The 22,830-nt window shown below is 36.1% G+C and overlaps 1 protein-coding gene across 1 annotated transcript in view; it reads right to left on the bottom strand.

Annotated features, from left to right (window-relative positions):
* The window catches only part of VPS13C (vacuolar protein sorting 13 homolog C (S. cerevisiae)), a 135,366-nt gene that overhangs the window by 61,318 nt on the left and 51,218 nt on the right, over window positions 1-22,830 (bottom strand). Inside the window, exons 9-31 of the mRNA XM_009886726.1 lie at window positions 21,695-21,804; window positions 20,747-20,806; window positions 20,074-20,133; window positions 19,270-19,350; window positions 14,963-15,020; window positions 14,511-14,638; window positions 13,510-13,616; window positions 12,656-12,827; window positions 12,137-12,199; window positions 10,841-10,976; window positions 10,172-10,266; window positions 7,802-7,944; window positions 6,290-6,482; window positions 6,020-6,134; window positions 5,562-5,698; window positions 4,719-4,845; window positions 3,967-4,084; window positions 3,480-3,609; window positions 3,031-3,109; window positions 1,928-2,064; window positions 1,175-1,328; window positions 669-745; window positions 457-516 (exon numbers count right to left, since the gene is read on the bottom strand). Of these exons, the coding sequence (XP_009885028.1) occupies window positions 457-516; window positions 669-745; window positions 1,175-1,328; window positions 1,928-2,064; window positions 3,031-3,109; window positions 3,480-3,609; window positions 3,967-4,084; window positions 4,719-4,845; window positions 5,562-5,698; window positions 6,020-6,134; window positions 6,290-6,482; window positions 7,802-7,944; window positions 10,172-10,266; window positions 10,841-10,976; window positions 12,137-12,199; window positions 12,656-12,827; window positions 13,510-13,616; window positions 14,511-14,638; window positions 14,963-15,020; window positions 19,270-19,350; window positions 20,074-20,133; window positions 20,747-20,806; window positions 21,695-21,804 (2,540 nt within the window). The remainder of the gene's footprint in view (window positions 1-456; window positions 517-668; window positions 746-1,174; window positions 1,329-1,927; window positions 2,065-3,030; window positions 3,110-3,479; window positions 3,610-3,966; window positions 4,085-4,718; window positions 4,846-5,561; window positions 5,699-6,019; window positions 6,135-6,289; window positions 6,483-7,801; window positions 7,945-10,171; window positions 10,267-10,840; window positions 10,977-12,136; window positions 12,200-12,655; window positions 12,828-13,509; window positions 13,617-14,510; window positions 14,639-14,962; window positions 15,021-19,269; window positions 19,351-20,073; window positions 20,134-20,746; window positions 20,807-21,694; window positions 21,805-22,830) is intronic.

Here is a 22,830-nt window from a genome sequence, read left to right as displayed (position 1 = left end):
CCCCCCCCCCCAAAAAAAAAAGCAACCAAAAAACAAACACTCCTGAATGGATTTAGACTTCTTAGTAAATTTAGTCAGAGTGCTGATTATGTGGCACTCACAATACAAACAGATTATTTGACAGGAAAGGGAAAGAATTCTAGACCCCACTACATTTTCTCCATGCGGGACGTTTGAACTTCATGATCTCATATGCATGAGAAGATGCGTTCTTATGTTATTTTTAATTTTATCCACATAAGCTAGCTAGACAGTTTTTCATCATAGTTAAGATACAGGACTAACATATTAGCCTTATGTTGTATAAAAACTTTCAAGTACATTTTTTCTCTTTAAATTTCCCTGCTTCAAGGCCAGGGTTGGGGGGAAACAGGAAAGCCAAAACACCCTTATTGATTCCTCCCTTCTAAGCAAGCAAGCTAAAAGAAATAAGCAGTAAAATCTGCAAGCACTCACTTGAACCATCTGTTCAGTGTTGTCAAAAATTGTCTGAAAGTGTGGCCCATTTCTGTCAGCCTGAAAATAATGATTCACATGAAGGTTAATATTAATTCCAACCAGTCACTGTGCTCTTCAGAAAACACAAAACAATCCACTAGCTCTGAATAGTAGGTTTAAGACTTCATAATATATAAAAGTGCTTTAAAAATAAAGACCGTTATGTATACCTTGATATATTCCACCTTCAGAAGGTCCAAGCCAGGTTTATCTGAGGAACTAATCAGATGAATAGGTGCTTTTTTACCTGTAACATACCACATGAAATACACAAGAGTTAGGATAATTTCTGCTCTGTTAGCGAACAAGAGAATTTGTGCCTTTAAGATAGAGATTAACTTTCACTACCATTTGTTAAAATACATAGCACCACCAAATACAAATCGTTGGTTTCTCTTCGTTAAGTCTAAAATGGCAAGTGTGTACCCCTTCTCCATCTAAAGATTGAGCACTAAGCTATTTATTTATCTAACAAGCATTACGGTGGGAGTCCAGAGCTTATCACCTGCACCAACACAAGCAGCACTGCCAATGGACAGTTGCAGATTAAGTATTCTAACTGGAAAACTAGAACAACATTTGAATTTCAGTGAGCACAAGAGACAGGAGAGCCACAGTTTCAGACTAACTTCCATACACGCACACACTAGTATGCTTCTCTTCCATTGCTTATTACCTCCAATTTCATAGTAATCCAAGCTTATTTTCTTTAAATAAGATACAGCTGCTAAATTATACGTTTTGACAGTAGCTTCTGTCCCAAGATGCATTACATCAAATACAAGCACCGTTTCCTCAGATTTCTTTTGCTTGGTGAGTTCTACTAAAACCTGGATGAACAAGAAATACAGTTATACCATTATTTCACATGTAGTATTCTCACCACTCAAACCAACAACGAAAACAGTGCAAAATTAACACCTTGCCTGCTTTATTGGAAGTATTATTTTTGTTACAGAGTTAAAGTGTAAAAATAAAAAAAAAAAGACTTTTTGATGGTGAGAGATAAAAATATCACAGAAATATTTTGGGATTTGCTCTTTTCAAGTGACATGCCTGGCTATTTAATTTGTTCTTCCAGTGCAAATTTTCCACCTCCTGCCCCCAAATTATGACTTGGTACTTTCTTCTACCAAAAATAATTCAATAAGGGTCTTTTTTTTGCTGATTTTTTTTTTTAATACATATACATACTTCATCTGTGCGTACATGTTTTATTTATACATGTACCATATATTGAAAAACCCTCATATGCATACCATATATAAATAACTCATACATAGAAATATATATATACATGTGCATTTTTTTGTTTGGGGGCTCTGTTTTTGCATCCACTAAATCTGGACAACACTGGTAATGGAATATTGCTTTTTTTTTTCTTAACTTTCTTTATGTAGAAGGTAAAAATAGAATTAAGGAGAAGTACCTCTTTAATTTCAAACTTCAACTGAAGATCTGTCAGTTCCTCTTTAGCAGGCTCATTTCTTATTTCTTCTCCCTTAATTAGTGACCTGTCAGTTGGTTCAGAACTTTCCTCAAAATCAAAATATTCTTCTTCAGAGTCTACAACACAGAAGTGATTTCCTCCTCAGTAAACTTTTACCAGAAACAGGGGTAAACATCCCATCCTCTCTTTCCCATTCCAATGGGATTTTAAACTGTATGAGCAGTTAAAACCTCATCTGACAAAGTATACTTTTTAGATCTATACTGCTTTCTTACCCAGTGGATGAAAAGTGAAGAAAATCAAAGCCCTGTTAAGGAAAGCACTAGAGTTCAGCTGTATGATTAGACATTCAAGAACACAAATAAGGAAAACCACTTAAAAGTAAGCTCCAGGAAACAAGTTTCCCAAGGTTCCACTGTAGGAAAGTTCTTCTCTAGAAGAACTCATTTGCTCGGAAACAAATGCTCAATTCCACAGTGTCAATACAGTAATTTGCCATTTGTTATTCCAGTTCTGCATTTTCAGAAAAATGAGAGCTATGCTAATGCAACACACTCAGCACAGTACATGTTATGTTCGTAACAGTCTATTTTTGCCACATGTTGGCTGCTTAATGCAAGTGTACACATCCTTTAGACGTGTTACCTTGTTTATGTGCCCACCCCAAAATATGTGTCCTGAAGTAGCAGCAGCAGATTAGTATTGGACTAAATTTATCATTAGTCAATTCTGATGTAACAGGTTCCTCAATACTCTCTGCTAAAAAGATGTCTCTTGACATCTGAATAATTGAATTGGTTTGCTAATGACATCCTAATACAGTTGTTGTTAATGGCTCCACTTTGAAGAGGTCGCTTACGCATAATATTAATCGCAAAAAAGGGTTTGTTTTTTTTTCTTTTTTAAAAATTAAGTTTGTTATTCTGAGGTAGCATCAGCATCTTAACCAAATCTTCTTGTGTACTTGAAGTTAGAGAAGATAAATCATACTCATCCCTACTGCACTTGTAACATGTTTTAAGATCAATAGCAGCAGAAGATATAGCTTCTACTTTTACAAAGGTGTTTCTGTAGCTTCTTACCTGATACTATTTCTGCTAACAACTGTGGTGTATTAAGTAACCCTTTACTAACAACAGGAATTGCGGGAATAGCTGGTACCTAGAGGGAGGAGCAAAAAGAAAAAAAAAATAATCACACTTTTGAAGTTTGTATAACTTGGTATGTTCCTACTGATATTTCCTACTGATGATGCATGTTCCACCTTGCATCCTCAATAGAAAGGTCAGTTTTGTGAATACTTATATTGAAACCAGCAGACAATGAAAAAGGTTAAGCTAGCCTTGTTTGAATAAGCCCAGCATGTTCTGATGGTAAGTCATAATGAAGATGCTTTGCCTAACTCAGCTTGGCAACAGGTCTCATTTCAAGTGAAAAAGACCACAGACATTAGCAGGAATTCACACTTAGAACGGTCACTTTAGTTATGTCAATTTTGTTATTTCAGTTTTCTGCATTATAGTCAGCTTACCTTTGTGCTTGGAATGGACACAGATGACTTCTGAGGCAATGGAATGCTATCAATCAGATCAAAAATTGCCTTGATTTTCTGGTCAGAGAGTTTGACATGCACCAAAGGAAGTCCTCCTGACACTTTAAACCTTTTTTTAAAAAAAAAAAAATACTGAACTCCAGGACAAGAAAAAGTACCTACCAATTCTTGATTTAAATCTTACCAATATCTATACTTATATATAAAGATCACATCACAGTAAAGCCAGTGATTCCGCATTAGAAACAGGTCTTGGACTCAGTTTAAACAGTAGAGTTAGTAACCAGTGAAGGTGACCAGGGAACTACTAGCCAAAAAAGGTTTCGTATAAAGTAGGAAGCTACTTCTATTTCCTAAGTTAATACCTTCAAATTATATAGCGTAACTGAACCTTTGGAGAAAATAGTTGTCTTTTCTCTAAGTACACAGTAATTAAAAAGAAGTTCTTTCAACATTAATGTATTACTTTGCCATCCTGGTATCTCTTTCCACCATCGATTTTGCCAACTGTACATGAATATCCATAGGCTGTAATACGTGCAAAGTTGATGGATGTTGAAAACGAGCCTTTTTCCAGTCTTCACCTGCAAACAGTCAGTAAATTTAGATGAAAAAACATCGCTTCCTAACTGCTTTAACTAAGGTATCATTAAAGTAATCAAATGGCATCACTAGGAAAGGATAAAGAACCCACTCACAAAGTAGAAAAGCCTAGAACAATTTGGGTAAAGCACTCTAAGAGCTTTTGAATTAATTTTCAGTAGTTCTTAACACTGTATTGCCTTAGCAGCCTTGAAGCCGAATTCTACACTAAACATGTATTTGAACATAGAACCCTAAAAAAATGAATAGATGGATAGACAAATATAAAACAGTAACCTAGCATTTTGTTGACTGCACAAATTTATGTCCAAATTAAGGATTAAGGTAAATTTGAGCTGTGTTTTCCTGCATATGTTGGAAAACATATAGTTCTATGCATTTACCTTGCTTGCTGGCAAAGTAGTGACACACAAGCCCAAACAAAAAGCAAGCAGCTGTTTGAAGAGAAACTAACAAATCTTTTCACAGTTTAATACCAGACATGTATTATAATCTATCTTTTAGTTAACTGCTGGTTTTGGTTTGCCTTTTTTCATTAAAAACTATATTTATTTACCACAGGTAGGTAGCCTTTATCTATCTTTTGATTAAACAGCAACTGTGTCGGTTTGTTACCTGTTCTTCCAAAAAGAAGTTGCACATTTTTTATTTCCACATCAAACTTGTCATAAGCTTTGTCCATAATCTCCTCTAAAGATGAAAAGTTAGAAGCTTGACTACTGCCTTGATTTATGCTGTTCAGCTAAACACATAAAGGACAAGATAAAGTTAAGTCTAAAACTTACACACGTGCACTATTAATTCTAGTGAAGACAAAAAAGATGATTCACAGGAGTTTGATTGACATTTGGACTCTTACAGAGAAGTGATCTTAATTCATTTCACACTTCACTTATCAAGAATAAGTAGGGGTTTTTTGTTACTTCTATCAATGTACTTAGTTCAAGTTATGCAAAAAGAATTTTTCAAGTTTACTGCTGGAGTTCAACTAAAATAAATATTTAATCAGTCAGCTAAAACCAAGTTAAATTATTGTAGCCTTTCAATTTTATAAGAAAAAGGGAATCAACTTTCAAACTCCAGGAAAAATTATATTCTCTTCTATTACTAAGAGGCTATCATAAAAGGCTTTTGTAAACAAAAAAAGGAAACAAATGTTCATATGTTTTGCTGAATAAACGAAAGATATTAAATAAGCTATTACAATCACAATTAGAAAATGAAAATGTTTCCTGGGGAGATTAACTAGTATAAGTATGTCAAAGACAACTTAATAGCTCTGAACATTGATCAAATTGCTGGCCCAAATTTATTTGGTAATAAATACAGTAACTTAAAACACATTCACACAGATGATCATCTTTGTCTTCTGAAAACAAGATACTTTCAGATGACAGCTATGTTAAGAGAAAAGAGTATTTTCTTCCTCTGACCTTATAAGAGAGGTCATTTATATACCTGAAATGTACCAAAGTCCAAAATCAGCAAATCTGATTTTTCATGGTAGAAACCCGTCTGTGGAATCACAAGGTAGGAAGGTTTCAGATTAATCTTCAAGTCGAGGACTTTCCGCATTTCAATAATATGAACTAATCCTTAAATAAAAAGGAAGGAATGTTAAAATTGAAACGCTATTCACAAGTGATACATTTATGCCAGTCAACGTATAAAGAGATGCTATCTATCTGAAAGATAGCGTCTTGAGTAAAATCTTGCTTTTGTAACATTCTACTGATTTCTCACTAAACTCAAGGCTCCCCCTGAAAAACATTCTCCAAGTCAAAAACTCAAGGCAAAAAACCCAATCATACTATTTGGCCAGCGATCAAAACGTAAGGAAAGTGTTTAGAAAGTCATATTGAAACATTTTAAGACATTCAAGGGTTCACCTCAGTAGAGATTTGTTATTATCTTACCTGTAGCAGTTCTTTCCTTGATTTCTTCCAGCTTCATTAATGTAGCTGATGTTAATCTTTCAAGATCCATTCCCTTACTTGTCCGAAAGAATTCTACCATTGCATTTATTGTTCTCTTTCAAAGCAAAAAAAAAAAAAAAGAAAAGAATTATCAATATACACCAAAGTCACTCAGTAAAAACCTAAAAATAGATCTTGACAGAGCAAAGAGAATAATGGCAGAGAGAGGAGAATCAGAAAAAGAGGCAAGTTGTTTTGGTTACTACTCACTGCATCGTATTTTATTTCCACAGGCTGTGATTCAATAGTAAGACTCTGGTCAGCAGTACTATCCTCTGGGTTAACATTAAACTCTATCTGAAGTAGAGAAGACTTGCTATCCCCTATGGAAGCCACAAGAGATGGTACAATGTTTTCTTGTCTTAGGCCTGTAACGTACCAGTTTTCAAGCTTTGCTTCAACCCTAAAAATGAGAAGTTGAATATACTTTACTAGAATACAGAACAGTTCCATCTAGGAGAGACAACCAAGATGAGAAAGGCTTCGCTAAAGCCAAACATGGCTAGTGTCACAGGACTAACATACCACACAGTTAAGAAATTGTTACATTAATAAATTGGAAAAATTAATAAGAGGCAAGCTGTTCACAGTGACACAAATGTGATATTTTCTTTCCACCTTCTGTTATCTGCAAGGTGGACTGAATATATCTTTCAGCTCATGTTTATTAAGAGAATCAGTTGCGAGAGAAAAGAAAGGCAGAATATTTATGCTACAGGTGAAAAAGAGCCAACTAAGAGTTAACTATTACGTATTAACTTCAAAATCAGTTAGAGACTTGTTTTGGTGCAAACGGGTATTCTTTACTGACAGCTTCCCTGACGATAATGTTAAGTGGAGTCAGTAGAAAAATGCTCTGAAAGAAAGCCATGTGAACACCACCAACCACACAAACTTCATTTATCCTTAGAAACACCTATTCGATATGAAACTTATTTTCGGGTCCTGGGTCTCTACCATTGGAAACCCTCACTTTAGGAGGCAACACAGTTTGGGCATAATCAGTCTCACAAGCCTGGCTCCATTGAGAAACCCTAATTACATTTTTCCAGAAACTTACAATCAACTAAATTATATGGCATGCTTTTATGAAAAATATTCCCAAAACTCTTTTTACTTTTGTGCAGCATTCAGGCTGCACCTTCAATATTCCCCAAAATGGTTTTTAGCAAAAATATTTCAGAGTCAGCAGCTGAGTTAGTGATCTTACGCATAATGTCAGAAGATGAAGGAACTGCAAATGGAAGCATGAAAAACACAGACTCATTTTCCAGACACTGACAATTTTATTCATTGACTGTATAATCCACTACCTCGTGTTCAATGTTTCTGGTGTGCCCTCTCTTAAAACCCAGGAAGGACTCAATTTCCTACATGCTGGTCCATCTCCTACCCACAACACAGACACAGCTTTTTGTTTCTGTAGAAGTCAGCAACACATTCAGTAGCTTGGCTGGAGTGTGTTAGCCAGACCATTTCATACTGCTCAGGTATCGCTTCCCAAAAGTAATATTCAGCACTTCAACATCTGGATTGAAGAAAGATCTTATTATTGTTTACGAAGACTAACAAATAGTATTCCTTTCTTCATTCCATTCTACGTTACTTATTATGTCCATAAATTTTAAAGTCAACATAAAACATAACGCACTACCCAAGAAAAGATGTAAAAAGCCAGGGGAAAGGGCAGGGAGGGGAGGGAGAAAATACCAATCCAATTACTTTATGGCTTGTGCTCCTGGGCGCTGTGATATTTTGGTACTCAGATCAATTATCTGTACTTTAAGCGTTTCTGCCACATTCTTATCTTCCTTAATTATAAGAGAAGTACTTAACAGCTTCAGTGTCACAACATGGGCAACATACTAGAGAGAAGGACAGAGAAAATTGAAATTAGTCATCTTGATATGAAAAATTTTTCAGAATTCCCAATTTCAACCAATCTAATGAAATGAGATATTTAAAGCTATTCCAGTTGACTAAAGTAAGAAACATATCCCTATGTAGGAAGGGAAGTACATAGTCTTTACCTTCTTCCAACCTTTATCAGTCATTTCTTTAACATCAAACAGTGTATTTCAACAAATACAGAGCAAATACAGCCTGTATCTCTTTTCAGGATTCATGCAAGTTTTTTTAAACCATAGAAGCAAGTGTACCTAAACTACACTCAGTAGAGAGCTAGCAAGATCAACAAACCAAATCATAATCCCATCAAACAACTACATTTTAGAAGACACTGCATGTATGCCTTTGTTGTTCTTGCTGCTGAATGTCATTTCTCAACCTTGTCAAGACAGGGTTTTGGCTTCCTGACATGTGTACCATTTTATGACTGTGTTAATCAGCAACTTAGGAAGAATCAAATAATACTTCTTATCTGAATTTGAAGGCTGCAACTTTCTTCACGGTATTGAGAGACATGAAAGCACGTCTACATTTAATTTGTACAAATTAAAAACGGAAATTTTTCCACACAGGTAAGCAAGGAAAGCATGAAAACAAGTGGGGAGGGGGGCAAGCACCAGTACTGGGCATTGTTTGGGCTGTGTCTCTTGTTTGTTGGTAAGAGATGCTTGCTGCTGCTCTACACTTTTCAATTTGACAGGAACACAAGTTCATACAATAGCACACAGGCCTCCATGCTGCCACTCAAGCAATTCTGAACTCTGCTGTGTGAGGCACGTGTAAGCTTACAATAGTTAAATTTAACAAAATACCACAAGGTTGAAAAGTTGAAGGGCTGGGAAGAAGAGACAACATCCTCCTTGAAGTAAATATCTTAATATAAAAAGAGCTTCTGTAACCGATGAGGAACTTAAAGCAGCACCCACCAGTCACACTAAGATTTAAAACAACATAACAGTGGTCACAGAAAATAAGTATACTGAGAGAAACCTTACCATTTCACATTTTCTTAGCTGTCTACTTTTCTAACTTTCTTCCTACAAGCCCTCCCAAGAATACTATACCTGTAAAGTTTCAACTTTTATTCCTTTGCTTAACAAGCCAAAAAATATCTGTGACAAACATTTTTTAATTTCAACCTTTTCTTTGTGTAGTAGAAAAAAAGTAGTACAACTGAAATCTCCTAATATTAGTCATTAGGACAAATGTTTGAATAGAAACATAACACCATTCTTCTAACAGCAGCATCTCTGAGAGTTATAAACATTAGGTCAAACAGGAAATAATCACATGCTAATGTTTACCTTTATATAAACCAAAACTATTCAATTACCAGAATCAAACTGACTTTGGATTTAAAAAAAAAAAAAAAAAAAAAAACCAAACACAACACAAAAAACCACCCCAAACCCCACACCACCGACAACAAAAAAAGCCACCAAAAAGACCACAGTAATTCAGTTTGCACCACCACAAGTATCAAGAAATAGATGCAATGAAAAACCTAACATGGTATCTTTTTTCATTTACAGTTAGCTTTTTCATTCTCTTCCAAGTTGCAAACAGGTATCTATTTCCTGTTAATTCTAAATCACTACAGATTAGGACTGCGCACAAAGCAGAAGACCAAGGAAAATATTACACATACTTTGCGTTTTCGGAATAAACTTTTTTTTTAATCTTCTTTGTACATTCCATGTAGATTTGAATTGCACTAACACATTCTACTGCTTATTTTAAGGCTAACATGCCCAAAGCAGAGAAGGCTCCACGGAGACCTCAGAACAGTCTTTCAGTACTTAAAAGGGCCTACAGGAAAGATGGGGAGGAACTCTGTCAGGGAGTGTAGCAATAGGATGAGAGGTAACAGTTTTAAACTCAAAGAGGGTAGATTTAGATTAGATATTAGGAAGAAATTCTTTACTGTGAGGGTGGTGAGACAATGGGACAGGTTGCCCAGGGAAGCTGTGGCTGCCCCATCCCTGGAGGTGTTCAAGGCCAGGCTGGATGGGGCTTTGAGCAACCTGACCTAGTGGGAGGTGTCCCTGCCCACGGCAGGGGGTCTGGAACTAGATGATCATTAAGGTCCCTTCCAACTCTAACCATTCTATGATTCTATGCATCAGAAAGGTTGGTTGGTTGGTTTGTTTGCTTTTCAAACCATCCCCATAAGAAGTTGCTTACCTGCTTTGGCAAGGAAAGGTGATGGGAGCTGTCACTATATCCAATAGCAGTAAAAAGCTTAGCTTTCTCTTCTGGTGTCATTAGTTCATCAATAGCTAAAAAGCGAAAACCCACAAAAAATTGCACTTTAATTAGTAATGATAAGCATTTTTCCTGCCATTTATTTTCTATTGTACGACACATTTCTTTGATTCTTCACATTACACTAAGTTCCATATTGTGAAAATTTACACAGAAGCAGTCTTTGTATATAGTGTTACATACGTAACAGAGAAATCAATATAATTTATATTACGAGAGTACCCATAATTCCCAGTGATGAAAATAGCTTTGAGGAGTACTATTAGAACAAATCTGTTCCAGAGAGCAAATCACCAGAATACAGTATTCCAGTCATCAGCTATTACGCTGTAGCTGTAAGCTCTATACTCTTCTCCTTGCCAAGGTTCTAAAACGTTTATGGCTATTTCAGAAGTATGCCTTATTTGCCAGCTCAATATTCACTAACAGTAAGTGATACTATAAAACAGATCAACGCTGCACTGCACTGTTTATGCCATACTCTCTCCTTCTGTATAATAGGAAGCAAAACATACTATAACTTTCTTCTTAATGTATGTAGAAATTTAAAGCCTCTGTAGAAATCAGTGCATTACAGTCTACACGTACTTTCAGGAACTGGTGATTCTTCATCTTCCTTTTTCCTAGATTCTCTTTTACCCCAGAAACCACCAAACCATCCTCCACTTTTTTTTTCTGCTTCAGTGTTTTTCTTCTTCAGTAGTTTTTGTCCCGATCTTATTGTCTAAATACCAGACATTAAAATACATAATTAGAGTTACTATATATTTTGATTTTCTGTAACTAATGCATGTTGAACAGACATTTAACTGGTGGACAGCAACACTACTCCACAAAGGATTAAGAGCACTTTGACTCACCAGACAGAAGCAAAAAGAGGATCAGGGTGAGGAGCACGTGTGTGTGCGTGTGCATACACACATGTGTAAACAAGCATGTGTTACTTTTACTTTGGGCAGCCTTTCTCCTACGCATTCCACTAGCATTTAGATTACAAAAAGGCAGGAACCACATGAAAAGACAGTATTTAAGAAGTAATTACATTCCTTAAATCTAGTAGTAACAAAGCTGAAAACTGATCCTGTACCATTACACGTATTCAAAACTTTAAATTTACACTCAGACTTCCACTTCACATTTTAAAAATCAAGGTCTGACCACAAATATCTCAAAAACAAAAAACATCATTACTATTTTTTCATCTTCATTTTATATAGATTCTGGATGTGTAGACAAACAGAGGCTACATTGGCATGAACAGTTATTATACAAAGCAACTACAGAGGTTCATTTTCATGTTAGGCGAATAGCTACCAGTAGCATGCTTTTCACAAGACAGCTTGCCCCCAGCGTGCTAGGCGGTTTTGATCTTAACTGCAGATACAACACTTTTCACCATGTTAAAACATGCAACTCCTCGTTAAGTGTCACAAATGATTTCCAAAATGCAGCTAGAGACTTCATCTGCCTTTTAACAATTCTCTCAGTTGTCTTAATTAGATTGGCTGTCCCCTAAAAAGAGAGCATCTAAAGGTGTAGGTAGGATGAAAACAGCTGTACATGTTTGATCTTGAACAGCTGCAGAAACAGTTTTGAAACAACAGAAGTCAAAGGTAAAAAAGTATCTGTCAATCCTCACCATTAGACAATTGCCTGAACGGTACAACATCAGTAGCAGTAACACTGTGCACATACACTGGTAGGTTTTTGGAACTGGTTTCCAGTTTGAAAATTTATTTACTCTTGTCCTGGAAGGATAGGAAACTTGCCTTCCCACCTCTCTATCCAATCATACTCCTCAGCACAAATTTTTCAAGATGCTATCAAGACAAAACCATCCTATTTGAAGTTTTAAGATATTAATGAACAAAAGTTATTTCTTACCTCAACTTGTGCTTGTTGTCTTGCTAAGATTATATTAAAAACATCAAGCTTTCTTTCTAGGTCCTGTAAAAATATACGATATCATCATTTGCCTCAAACACATCTAGGAAAGGCTCCCTACTACAAATTTTCTACCAGCTCCTTCGTATTTACACTCCAATTTCTTTCAAGACATGCTCCTTTTTTCAAGGAGCATGCCCCTTCCCCTGAAGTTCACTAGAAGATGAAACCTGATGTTAGGCAGTCAATTTTTTTTTTTAAAAAGATTAATCTTGCACTTCTTTAAATGCATCCAAGTTTGTTAATCCGCAACCAAGAAGTGTTTATTTAAACGGCACTTTACTAGATTTTTCCTTCTTTCCACAATAGGTTACCGGGAACTTTAGTTTAAAATGGTATTTTCAAGAACTCTTGTGCTCTTGTAAAACCACCAACCTTGATTATAACCACGTATATTTAAAGAATTACTAAATAAAGGGACCAAAACATACTTTCTCCAAGGAGAAAAAGAACACATACCTGAATTTGCCTCTGTGCTTCTTCTGACAGTTTACTCTGTGTCAGCTTGTTCTTGTATATATTCTTATAACTCTTCAGAAGCTGCCTATGTTGTTTTATGTTACTCCATGACCACATTCGAGTATGTCTTTTGATGTGAACTTCAAGAACACTGTTACCTGCATATTTCCACCTACAATAATTTCACAGTTGTGAGCAACTTCCCATTTTATTTGTGCATTACAACTTAAAAATTGCAGAGGTAGCTTATTAACACGCAAACACTTTGTGTGTACACATTTGAGTAACTTTGTTTACAAAAATTTTAATGGTTTCAACATCACTTTTCAATAATGGACTGAGGGCTTATATTTAACGCCTGAAGATTTATAAATCTGTATTCTCTATTGATTTCTGCATGTTTGCAAATTCAGGCTGTAACAGTATTAAGTACACTTAAGTAAAGTACTCTGATAATTAGCATCAGTTAGTACTTAGGGAAAAAAACCCACAAAAATGTGTATCAGTTCAAAACTTTAAAAATTACAGTTGACATAGGTGTTCCCCTTGTAATACATTAGGTAATTTTTTTCTTTAGTCTTTCTAAACTTATATTCTAACCTCTAGAGAGAACATAGGCATTTTGTTCAGAGATTTTGGGGACCATGGTTAGCTTTGCAAGTCAGATTTTCATCACTTGGTTCTTTCACATGTTTTTTTCCGCAAGCCTTTTCTACTTGGCTAAGCAAAGCTCTGTGGAAGTCATCAGATATATGCAATGTAGTTTTAAAACTACATTTAACCACAAAGGATAATGAAGAGACTGGAGAAAACTCCAGCAGCTCCCAAAGAATGCACAAACGTACACAGCTTACCATTGTCTAGCATTTTTATGGAGAGATACATTTGGCCTAAATCTTCTGTAGGGTGCATTGCGAACCATGTAGTCTATGGACTCCAGAAGGTCTATCATGCTGAGGTACTAAATGCAGAAAAACATGTTTCTTAGCAGAGGTTCAGATTTTGTTGCAAGCAGTGCTTAAAGTACATGCATACCACGGTCTTCAGTATCCCCCAAACTATACTGAAATTTAAGCCTATGTATTTTCATGCGTATGTAAAAGTGGATCAACTAAACCCATTGCTCTCAAAGGACACCACTGTATGAACTTCTGGTTTCCTTGAAGAACAAAAACAATTTGCATTTCTCTTACCCAGCTCAGCAGTCTCATGCTTTCTCAAATTAACCATATTCTCCTCATGTGTCAATACAGTTTCCCCAATTTTACAAGTGCCTTTGCATTAGCTAACCTTATTGTTACTGTTCTGAACTCAGATTACACCCTGACATCAATAAGAGCTAAAAAGCTATCTAGCAAACTAACTGTAAATTATCACTGAATAAATGAAAGTTATCACTAACATTGCTGGGGATCTATCTAAATGAGTTCCTTGATACTTCAGCAGGCTTTCTTGCCAAAGCCAGCATGCTCCATTCATTCCCACCCTTGCTTGTATCTTGGCATCTCTGCAGTTACAATGTTGGCTTATCGTTTTACAAGATAAGGGCTACTCATAAGAATGATTCCATTCTCTGCATGAAAGGAATGTTATTGGAAGGACTGAATACACATCAGATGGTCCCCAGAGTGACCACAGATAACAGACTCAGAGTGTCAGGATCTAGCACCAGGAAGTGACTGTTACACAAAGGGAAAACAATCCTACAGTTTTCCCACAGCTACTGCTAAACAGTTTAGACAGTCTACTTGCATATAAGCAGAAAATTCCCAAAAAAGAATGTTTCCCAACAAAAAAATCCTACAGTTCATCACAAACACTGAAATATGTGATAATGGACACCAAGGCAACCTACCTGTGGCTTCGTGAATTCAACAACAATTCTCTGTACTTCTACGTTACAATCAAGCTTGGGAGTTTTTAGTTCTAATTCTGCATATGGGTTGATATACAGTCTTGCAGAGGCTGATACCGGTCTAAAAACTTAAAGCAAAAAATTGAGATTAATTTTATTTTTACAATTAAAGTATGGGAAATGATCTTAAAGTATTTATTCACTGCCTGATATATCAACCACTTTGTACTGATGATGCATATGTTCAAGACCCACAAAATCAGGATGCAATTCTTACCAAAAGTTAAGATAGCCCGGCAGTAGTCAAAAAGCATCAAAGCGCTAATATGTTCTATTATGTTTAGGTTTTTGTAAAATAAAGTTAGTATGGGCATGCCTACATGATCAGGTCAGGCTGTTATATACTAACGTGTTCAGAACAGCTTATATTCACTCATTCCTAGCTTACTTACTATACTGGTAGTCTTGAGGCTGGTTACCACTACATGGAATTCCTCTTTTCAGCTGATCCTGCAAAGGAATATGATACTGTCTAGCAATTGCTGAAGAGCATTACTCATTTACAGTTCCCTAAACTTTGAGTAAAACAACTTGAGTTCACATGTATTTTGCAAGGGCCTCCTCCCCCTGAATGGGAAAGCTAATACAGCAGAAGCATGTAAGAGTGAAGGGTTTAAATGCACCATATTAACAAGAATTCTAAGTTTCTCATATCAACTGGGAGGTTAGTACAGGTTTTATTCAACACCTGTCTAAATCTTGGAATAACAACTAATGTATGTTATTTTTGAAACATATAGCTCATGTGTACACTCAAACACACAGCATAATAGATCAAGCATTTGTTTTTAAACTCTTTAAAGGTACCAGGAGTATCTATTCACATTCTACCCTTCCTCATTTTTAGCACATAAGGAGGTCACTTGAGCCTTCTGGTATTCTGCAGGTATGAAAGGAATTAAACACAGAAAGTAGTCAGGAAAATAACAGAACAGCCCAAGAGGTCTGAGAAATAGCATGCCAGAACCGAATCTTAATTCAAAATGAGCTCTGTCCAACGCTACAATTCTTTGGCAATTTATTGACAAGGCTATATTCATGCCCAAACATTTTATCTTTCAGAATTGCAATGGCACAATCAGTTACAGCAGGAGACCTGCCTTTCGGAAGATGTACGTATTAGCTATAACATGAAGGCAGATGAAGTGCCTGTTCCCATTATATTTTATAAAGACTATCAATATGAAGAGTTGTTTTTAAAAAGAACATATTCTGTAGCTACAAATTTCTTCAGCCTAATCCTTTTCCCAGTTCCTTATTTAAAAACTGCTTTGTATTTTATAAGAGGTACACTTTCTCATTTAACATATTTGCATTTCAACCTATTTCTTGTCTGCTTGTCTATATTAATAAAAGCTAAATTTCAAGGAGATCAAGTACAAAACAGCTAATCTCACAACCAGGCATATACTCATGTTCTTTAAATACAAAGACTGTGGTACGAAAGTAACAGATTGCTACAGATTACACAGCTTATTTTCACTACAACATAGACCAATTAGCTACTATGATAAATCTGATTTCCTGATAATGCCACTTAAAATTAAGACCAAAACAGCCTCTCTGGAAGACCTAGCTTTCCAGGAAACAAGCTACACTAAAAGTTACATATAAAATGTATTCATTTAATACAGATAATGCTACTAAACAAGACACGTTATTTGCTATTTGTTCAGTTCCTGTATTGGTTTTAAAATTCTGAAGCACAGAGGACTTAACAACTGGGAAAGTTTTACACAAATAATCATGCCCATGATGAATCCCATTCTTCCCCTGTGCTTTTCTAAGTCTCCTCAGATGTGTTCTGATCTTTTTCCTACTCTCCCTCTCTTCCCCTTTTAGGGACAAGGACACAAAATGGACTAATCATAATTGATAAATTTAAACTAAGAGAAGTCACTAAACAGTCAAAAGATGCAAAAAATCCAAATAATGGAAATGATGCCAGTATGCAAAGTGATACTAGTATACAGCACCAAAATTGCTAAGGATTTCAAGAACAGAAAAAACAAGTGTTGAGATGCTTCAAGTTAATAGATGGTCAGAATACTGGATAGTATTTGCTATGCTGGAATTGCTCTGCCTCAGCACTCATAAAAGTTTACATGCAGGACATGCCACAGGCTTTGGAAACAGGAAACGCAATTTCACAGTCATGGAGGGCAAAATTCCCAATTCTTTCAAAAAGAGCCTGTTAAAAACTTGCTTGATGACGGAATAGGAAGTGGTACTTCCTGATACATAAAACTTAAGTTCAATAAAACCACACCAGCGTCTTCACTTGCAGCTTAGTTGATAGCAAGTTGAAGTCTCCTTGAAAAGGACTGAGATCTAAGATGCCAGACAGTGTCAGGTAAGCCCACAAAGCCATCCATCCGCAAGCATGTCAAGGACTGATTCACAACCAATCAATCCAACAGTGCTGGAATGACACATAGGAAGCACCAAGACTTTTGCTGCTGTCAGTTCAAACTGTGTATTGGTTTGCGTTTACATTTCACTTCAGATTGAGATATAACTGAGAAAACATCCACAGAGAGGTAATTCTGAAGACTCCCATAGCTAAAGTAACTTGGTTATTGTTAAAAATATGTAAGCATTTCTGCTAAACTAAAAAGGCAGAAGTGCTAGTGCTCTGAGGAAATTTAGCTATTTAAAGAACGAAGCAAGAGACTGCAGACAGGAAGAGAAATCAATGTATTCATAATATCTTTTACATACAGTGAATTTACACCCCAATTTAGAGACAATAAACAGTGCCCTACAAGCCGAACCAGAACAAAAATAAAAGGATGAGGGTTTCAAGTTCCACATAACAGACAAGGGTCAAAAAACATTAAAAAAATTGGCTTGTTTTAAGCACTTTACAGTTTTGATTCAACCTTCCACACTAGTACCAAGGTCACTAGGTTAAGGGTATAATTTGTTAAGGAAAGAATAAAACAAAAATAAAGATACCTGTAGAAGATGAGCACAAAGGTGAACAGGAAACAAGCAGTATTGTACAAGGACATACAGAACACTTGTATAACCTTTATACGGGTCAAAAATGTAACATTTTTGCAGAGTGCACTTATTCACACCCAAAATATAATTCAGATATATAGACAACATACACTGCACATCTGACCTCCTCCACAGTAAAATGAAATGAGATTCAAACAAACTAACGACAGTAATCAGATGTCCACTATTCCTAGTAAAGTGATTTGTTTTGAGAACCCATTTTAGAGTTTACTTTCAGAACCTAAAATATTCAGTAATGTACTACCCAAAAGGTCACTAGAATAACCAACTGTTTCTCATTACCTAAAAATGAGCTGTTTAAACAGCATGAATGAAGTGGCCATCTGAAATAAACTTAACAGTAATGGTGCTTTTGCAACTCAGAAGTCCTCAGCTATCATAAAGAAAGAGGATGTGTGCCCTCAGCCAAAATTTATGTCCATATAACTTCCCTATTCATACTGCCAAAGTTGCCTGTTTCTCTTCTGGGAAGTAAGACTTAGAGGATAAAGCAGCAATGAAATGAAAGCAAAACAAGTATTTCACACACAATATTACAAGTCTTAGTATTCCACTACTCGTCTAGCTAACAGCAACTCAAAACACAAATGAATCAGGAAAAAAAAAAAAAAAAAAAAGGACATAGCCTCCAGGAAGCCCACACACACAAATTTAATTTTATTCTTTCCCTGCAATTACCATTTTGAGATATCTGCTTCTTGTTCCATCTTAATTTACCCTCACTGCCCTCATGCTGCCTCATCTTCTGCACTGGAGCACCGTCATCTGTTTCTCTAGTCTCTACACCACCTGAGTTACGTTCATCAAGTTGAATAAAGTATTTCCAGCATCATCTTTTCCACACAGTCTACCTTAATTACGTTCCACCCAACCTCATTTTCAAGTGTCTTCATTATTCAGTCCTGTTGTGCACTCCACATTTAAAGCTGTGACCCTCTTCTGTCTTTCACGCATAGCATACTCATTTACCCATCTATATAACTTATTCTACTAAAGCTCTTCAAGATTTTGCCAAAGCTACCTCCTATCATAAGGGTTGCTATTTATAAGAACTACTATAGTAGCCCCTCCACAATTTTTTGTGTCTTTGTTTAGGGGAAACAACAGATACCTACCTACCTACCTACCTACACTTTGGTTTATTAAACAGCAAAAAAAAAAACCTTTTTGTTTTAACATCTTTTTCTTCTATCTGGCTTCAGTCTATTGGCTAACTTCAGTCATGCAGCTTAGGTAATCTGGGTAACGTGTGATACAAGTTCCTGTTCTGATAAAGATCTAATGCTCTGAATTTTTATTAATTCTGTGCTCGTTTACTATCTCAATATTGCCTTTTTCATTACAGTAGCTATGTAATAGCTCATATAGCCCAGATATTTAGTAAACAGTACTGGGTCAACAGCGTGAAGTCAAGATGAATATGACAATAGAACACAATTTTACAGACGCAGTTTCTGACCTTTTCTAAAACCCATAGGCGTTGATAACATATGAAGTTCACCAGAAAAAAACCCTGGTTATCAATGGTGCAGTGGACTAATCTATGACCCTGGTATCAGAATAGAGATGAGCATAAACATGAGGAGCAGGATGGAAATTAGTATGGTGTACTTTTGAATACTACAACAGCTATAAAATATAGTCCTGCTTAATGTATTTTCTTCTACGTTACCAGTATTTGCTCACGGGATCCATGATAATACATTTTGCTGTTTATGTTCCAATAAGCACTGAGGCTGTCCAGGCACAAAAGCTGCATGGGAAAGAAAACATTCAACAGATTCCATACTCAGTATTCAACCCATTCTATAAACTTAGCTTTTCAGTTGTGAAAACAGAAAAAAAATGAAAGCAGACTAGACAGCAAATCCACCATAAGCATTGAGATGTATTTAAACTTCTAATACCATATCTGAAGGGAAATTTGAATTTCTAAAAAGTTCTTAAAGCACACAAGTTCATGCACATCCATTAAATGACTCCGGATCGCAGGAGCGCGGGTGCACAAAACCAACATTTGGCCTAATTAAGAAGCCAGGACTATTAAACCCTTCTTATATCATTCCTATAATTTCTTAGATCTTTGCATACTCCTTTCAGCGTGGGGTTGGGCAGCAGGGAGAACAGAAAGACTGCTTAGCTTCCAGAATCCCAATTATGTTAGGCACTCAAACTAGAGTAGGAAGTGGCAATTTGACAGCCTATTTGCAATCATAGTTACCATGCAGACTGGCTGTATAATGCATTTAATGAGGTGATCAGTGTTTGCATTTAAGGGAAATTATTTAAGTCAGAGTTGAAAGTTATGCCTTACATAAAGCCAGTTATTTGTGCTCTCCTTCTGTTTAAACACAGCAAAATTAAGAAAAGCAGGAGAATTTGGAAAGCAAACTATTTTTCCAATTTCTTTTAGAACCTCAGATTATTTCTCTCCAAGCTCTCTTCACTTGTGTAGAAAAAAAACCCACCACATTACCTTGTATATTATTTTTGCAGCTTCATTCAGAATAGAAGGTGTCCAGTTCTCGTTTGTTGTCTAAAAGTTCAAAGTGATAAAAGTCATTCTGTGCATCCTACTTAACACGTTGGGGGTTTTATCCTATACTTTAAAGCACAGAATACACCATTGTGGTGCTACATGATTACAGAAGCCAGTTTCTCTGGACTGGATACACACAAGTCAAAAATCCAACCTACAATTTCTCAGTTTATTTCGATTTTCAACTCCTTATCTTACCCGTAAAATCCTTAACCATCCAAGGAAAACCAGGGTTAGCTGAAACTTTCTTCCCCCATTTCTCAAAAGGCCTGACAATATAGCACATTCTTTATCATTGTGATGTAATGTTTGCCCTAATTTATTTATTAGGCCTGGAAATAACCTGCCCTATGAAAGTCAACATACTCAGTTTTAAAGATCACTTGGATCATAAAAACAAATCACTGCTCTCAGAAAGCGTGATGTTCCTCAGTTGTCTTCCCTTCTGCTTGCACAAACTTCAAGTACTATTTGCATGAATAAAAGATCATCTTCACTTCAGCTGCATGCATACTTTCATTCTATCGTATTAACACGTTACTTTTCCTTTCTGCTACTCCCAAGACAAGTAAATCAAAAACATAAGAACATGCATGCACATACACATTACCAGTAAACTTAGCTCGCCCAGTGTCATTCCCAAGGAAACTGGACACTGTGGATCCGTGATCTACAAAAACAGAGAAATAACAGCTATTTATTTCTCTTGCTGCAAACAGAGATGATTTAAAGTTGATTGAAATTAAAGCTTCAAAGTTTCAATCATTAAAGTTGATTGAAATCCTGAGTTGTTTTGAGGATCGTCCTCTGCTTAATTATTCTAGATGAAGCATTCTCAGAACCCCCTAAGCTGGGCCAAAACTAACATGGCTGCAGTGTAAAGACTTACAACTTCAATTCAAGCTGAAAATGTCCTTTTGGCTTCTAAAAATCTTCATACAGGAAAGAACTAAGAACTACAGTGCACCACATTTCAGGCAGCTATATCATTTTATGACTTCCATTCCTCCTGCCTTTTTAAATTTAGTCTTCGAAAATAGTCCCAAAATAGGTTTGAGATGCTCTCTATTCAATGCTTTCCTTTTACATTCAATTATCTCATCACAAACTGCTTTATCATTTTCCTAAAGGAAGCTGGAAGCAGGATAGAATAATGCTGGTTTGGTTCATATAAACATTCTCATTTAGTAGTTAAGTGTTTTCAACTGTTTGCCTTCCAACTCATCTGTAACCCCACCAGCTTCTGCCATTCTGGACTTTACAGGACACTGAAGAGTTCTGTATGTTAGTTGCACACACTAACACATGACGAACAGCCACCATCCACATTTAGTGAGCAAGGCACCACTGGACAAGGCAAAAGAGAGGATATCTATTTCACATATCCAAAACATCTCCGGCTGTCAGTCATATCTGGGGTACTCTATTTGAAGAGGTGCAGAAGAAACCACAGCAATTTTTTCAAGGTGGCAGATAACAGTTTCTCTCAATGGACTAGACAATCATGACTACACTGGAGTCCAATTTAAAACAAAGAGAATATTTTCCAGATACTTACATCATCTTCGTATTTAACATGAATGCCCGTGATTTTGACTTGCACATTTTTTATAACTTGAGTTGCAAGCTTTTCCAAGAAAGTATCTTTCTTCTCCTCCTTTGGTTTGTCTAAAACAATAATTTTTAGGAAGTCAGCATTTGGTGTTGTAGATGCATCTTGAGCTTAACCACACCAACAGCTATACTAATGTACATTTAACATTTACTCAAACGTGAACACTTAACATTTAAGTTTTCACTTATTTAGATTATATATTTGCTTTTTTTTCTTTTTCTGTACATCTATATTCTGAAGATGTGATGTTAGCTGTCTGTGCACAACACAACCATAAGAAAATTTATGTCTAAGTTTCAGTCAAAACAAGCAAGTTCTTGTTTAATATACTTATCCCCACTCCTTTCAGGGTGAAAGGTTCTCACCTGAAAGACCCTTAACAATTAACTGGAGGCTTCAACAAGGAAATAGGTAAGACTGTCATTCATCACAAAATACCCTTAAATAACCAGATGAAGATGATACTTGCACAGCAAGAGACCAGTACATTAGAGCTCTTCATACAACACTGCCCAAGAAAAATAAAAAGCTGACATACCATAAGTGAAAACGAACAATTACTCTGAAATATTCCATTTCTTCCATATTGAACTTCTACCGTGACCATTTAAGGTAGGTCTGTATCGGACTTTGCTATGCCACATAGTGATACTTGAACTTATGCTGAACAAGATACAGTAGCAAAAGTTGCATACCTGCAGAAGTTCAGCATTCCACCCAAGACAAATGGAAGCATGCCAAGGTGGCAGGAGAGGGGAGAAATATTTACAGTCCCTTAATTACTTAATGACATAACTCTAAAAATATGATCTCAAGCTGAGCATCTTAACATTTTACCTAAAATAAGGCTTGATAAGCTGCTTGTTCTCTAGCTATCTTTATGGGCTACCTTGTTTTGTTAAATATCCACCTTACAAAGAGGCCATCCCAGTGAAGTGCCACTAACCAGCCTACCACGCGTGTATGTTTTTGTTGGAATGCTACAGATGACTCAAGTTGAAGAAACAGTCATGGCTATCCAAACAGAGAGAAATAAGGACTACAGGTTTTGGCTAAGTTTAGGGGTGCACTCCCAAGTT

Source organism: Charadrius vociferus, unplaced genomic scaffold, assembly GCF_000708025.1.
Source record: "Charadrius vociferus isolate BGI_N301 unplaced genomic scaffold, ASM70802v2 scaffold356, whole genome shotgun sequence".
NCBI classification, from domain to species: Eukaryota; Metazoa; Chordata; class Aves; order Charadriiformes; family Charadriidae; genus Charadrius; species Charadrius vociferus.
This window is presented reverse-complemented; position numbering and strand designations above follow the sequence as displayed.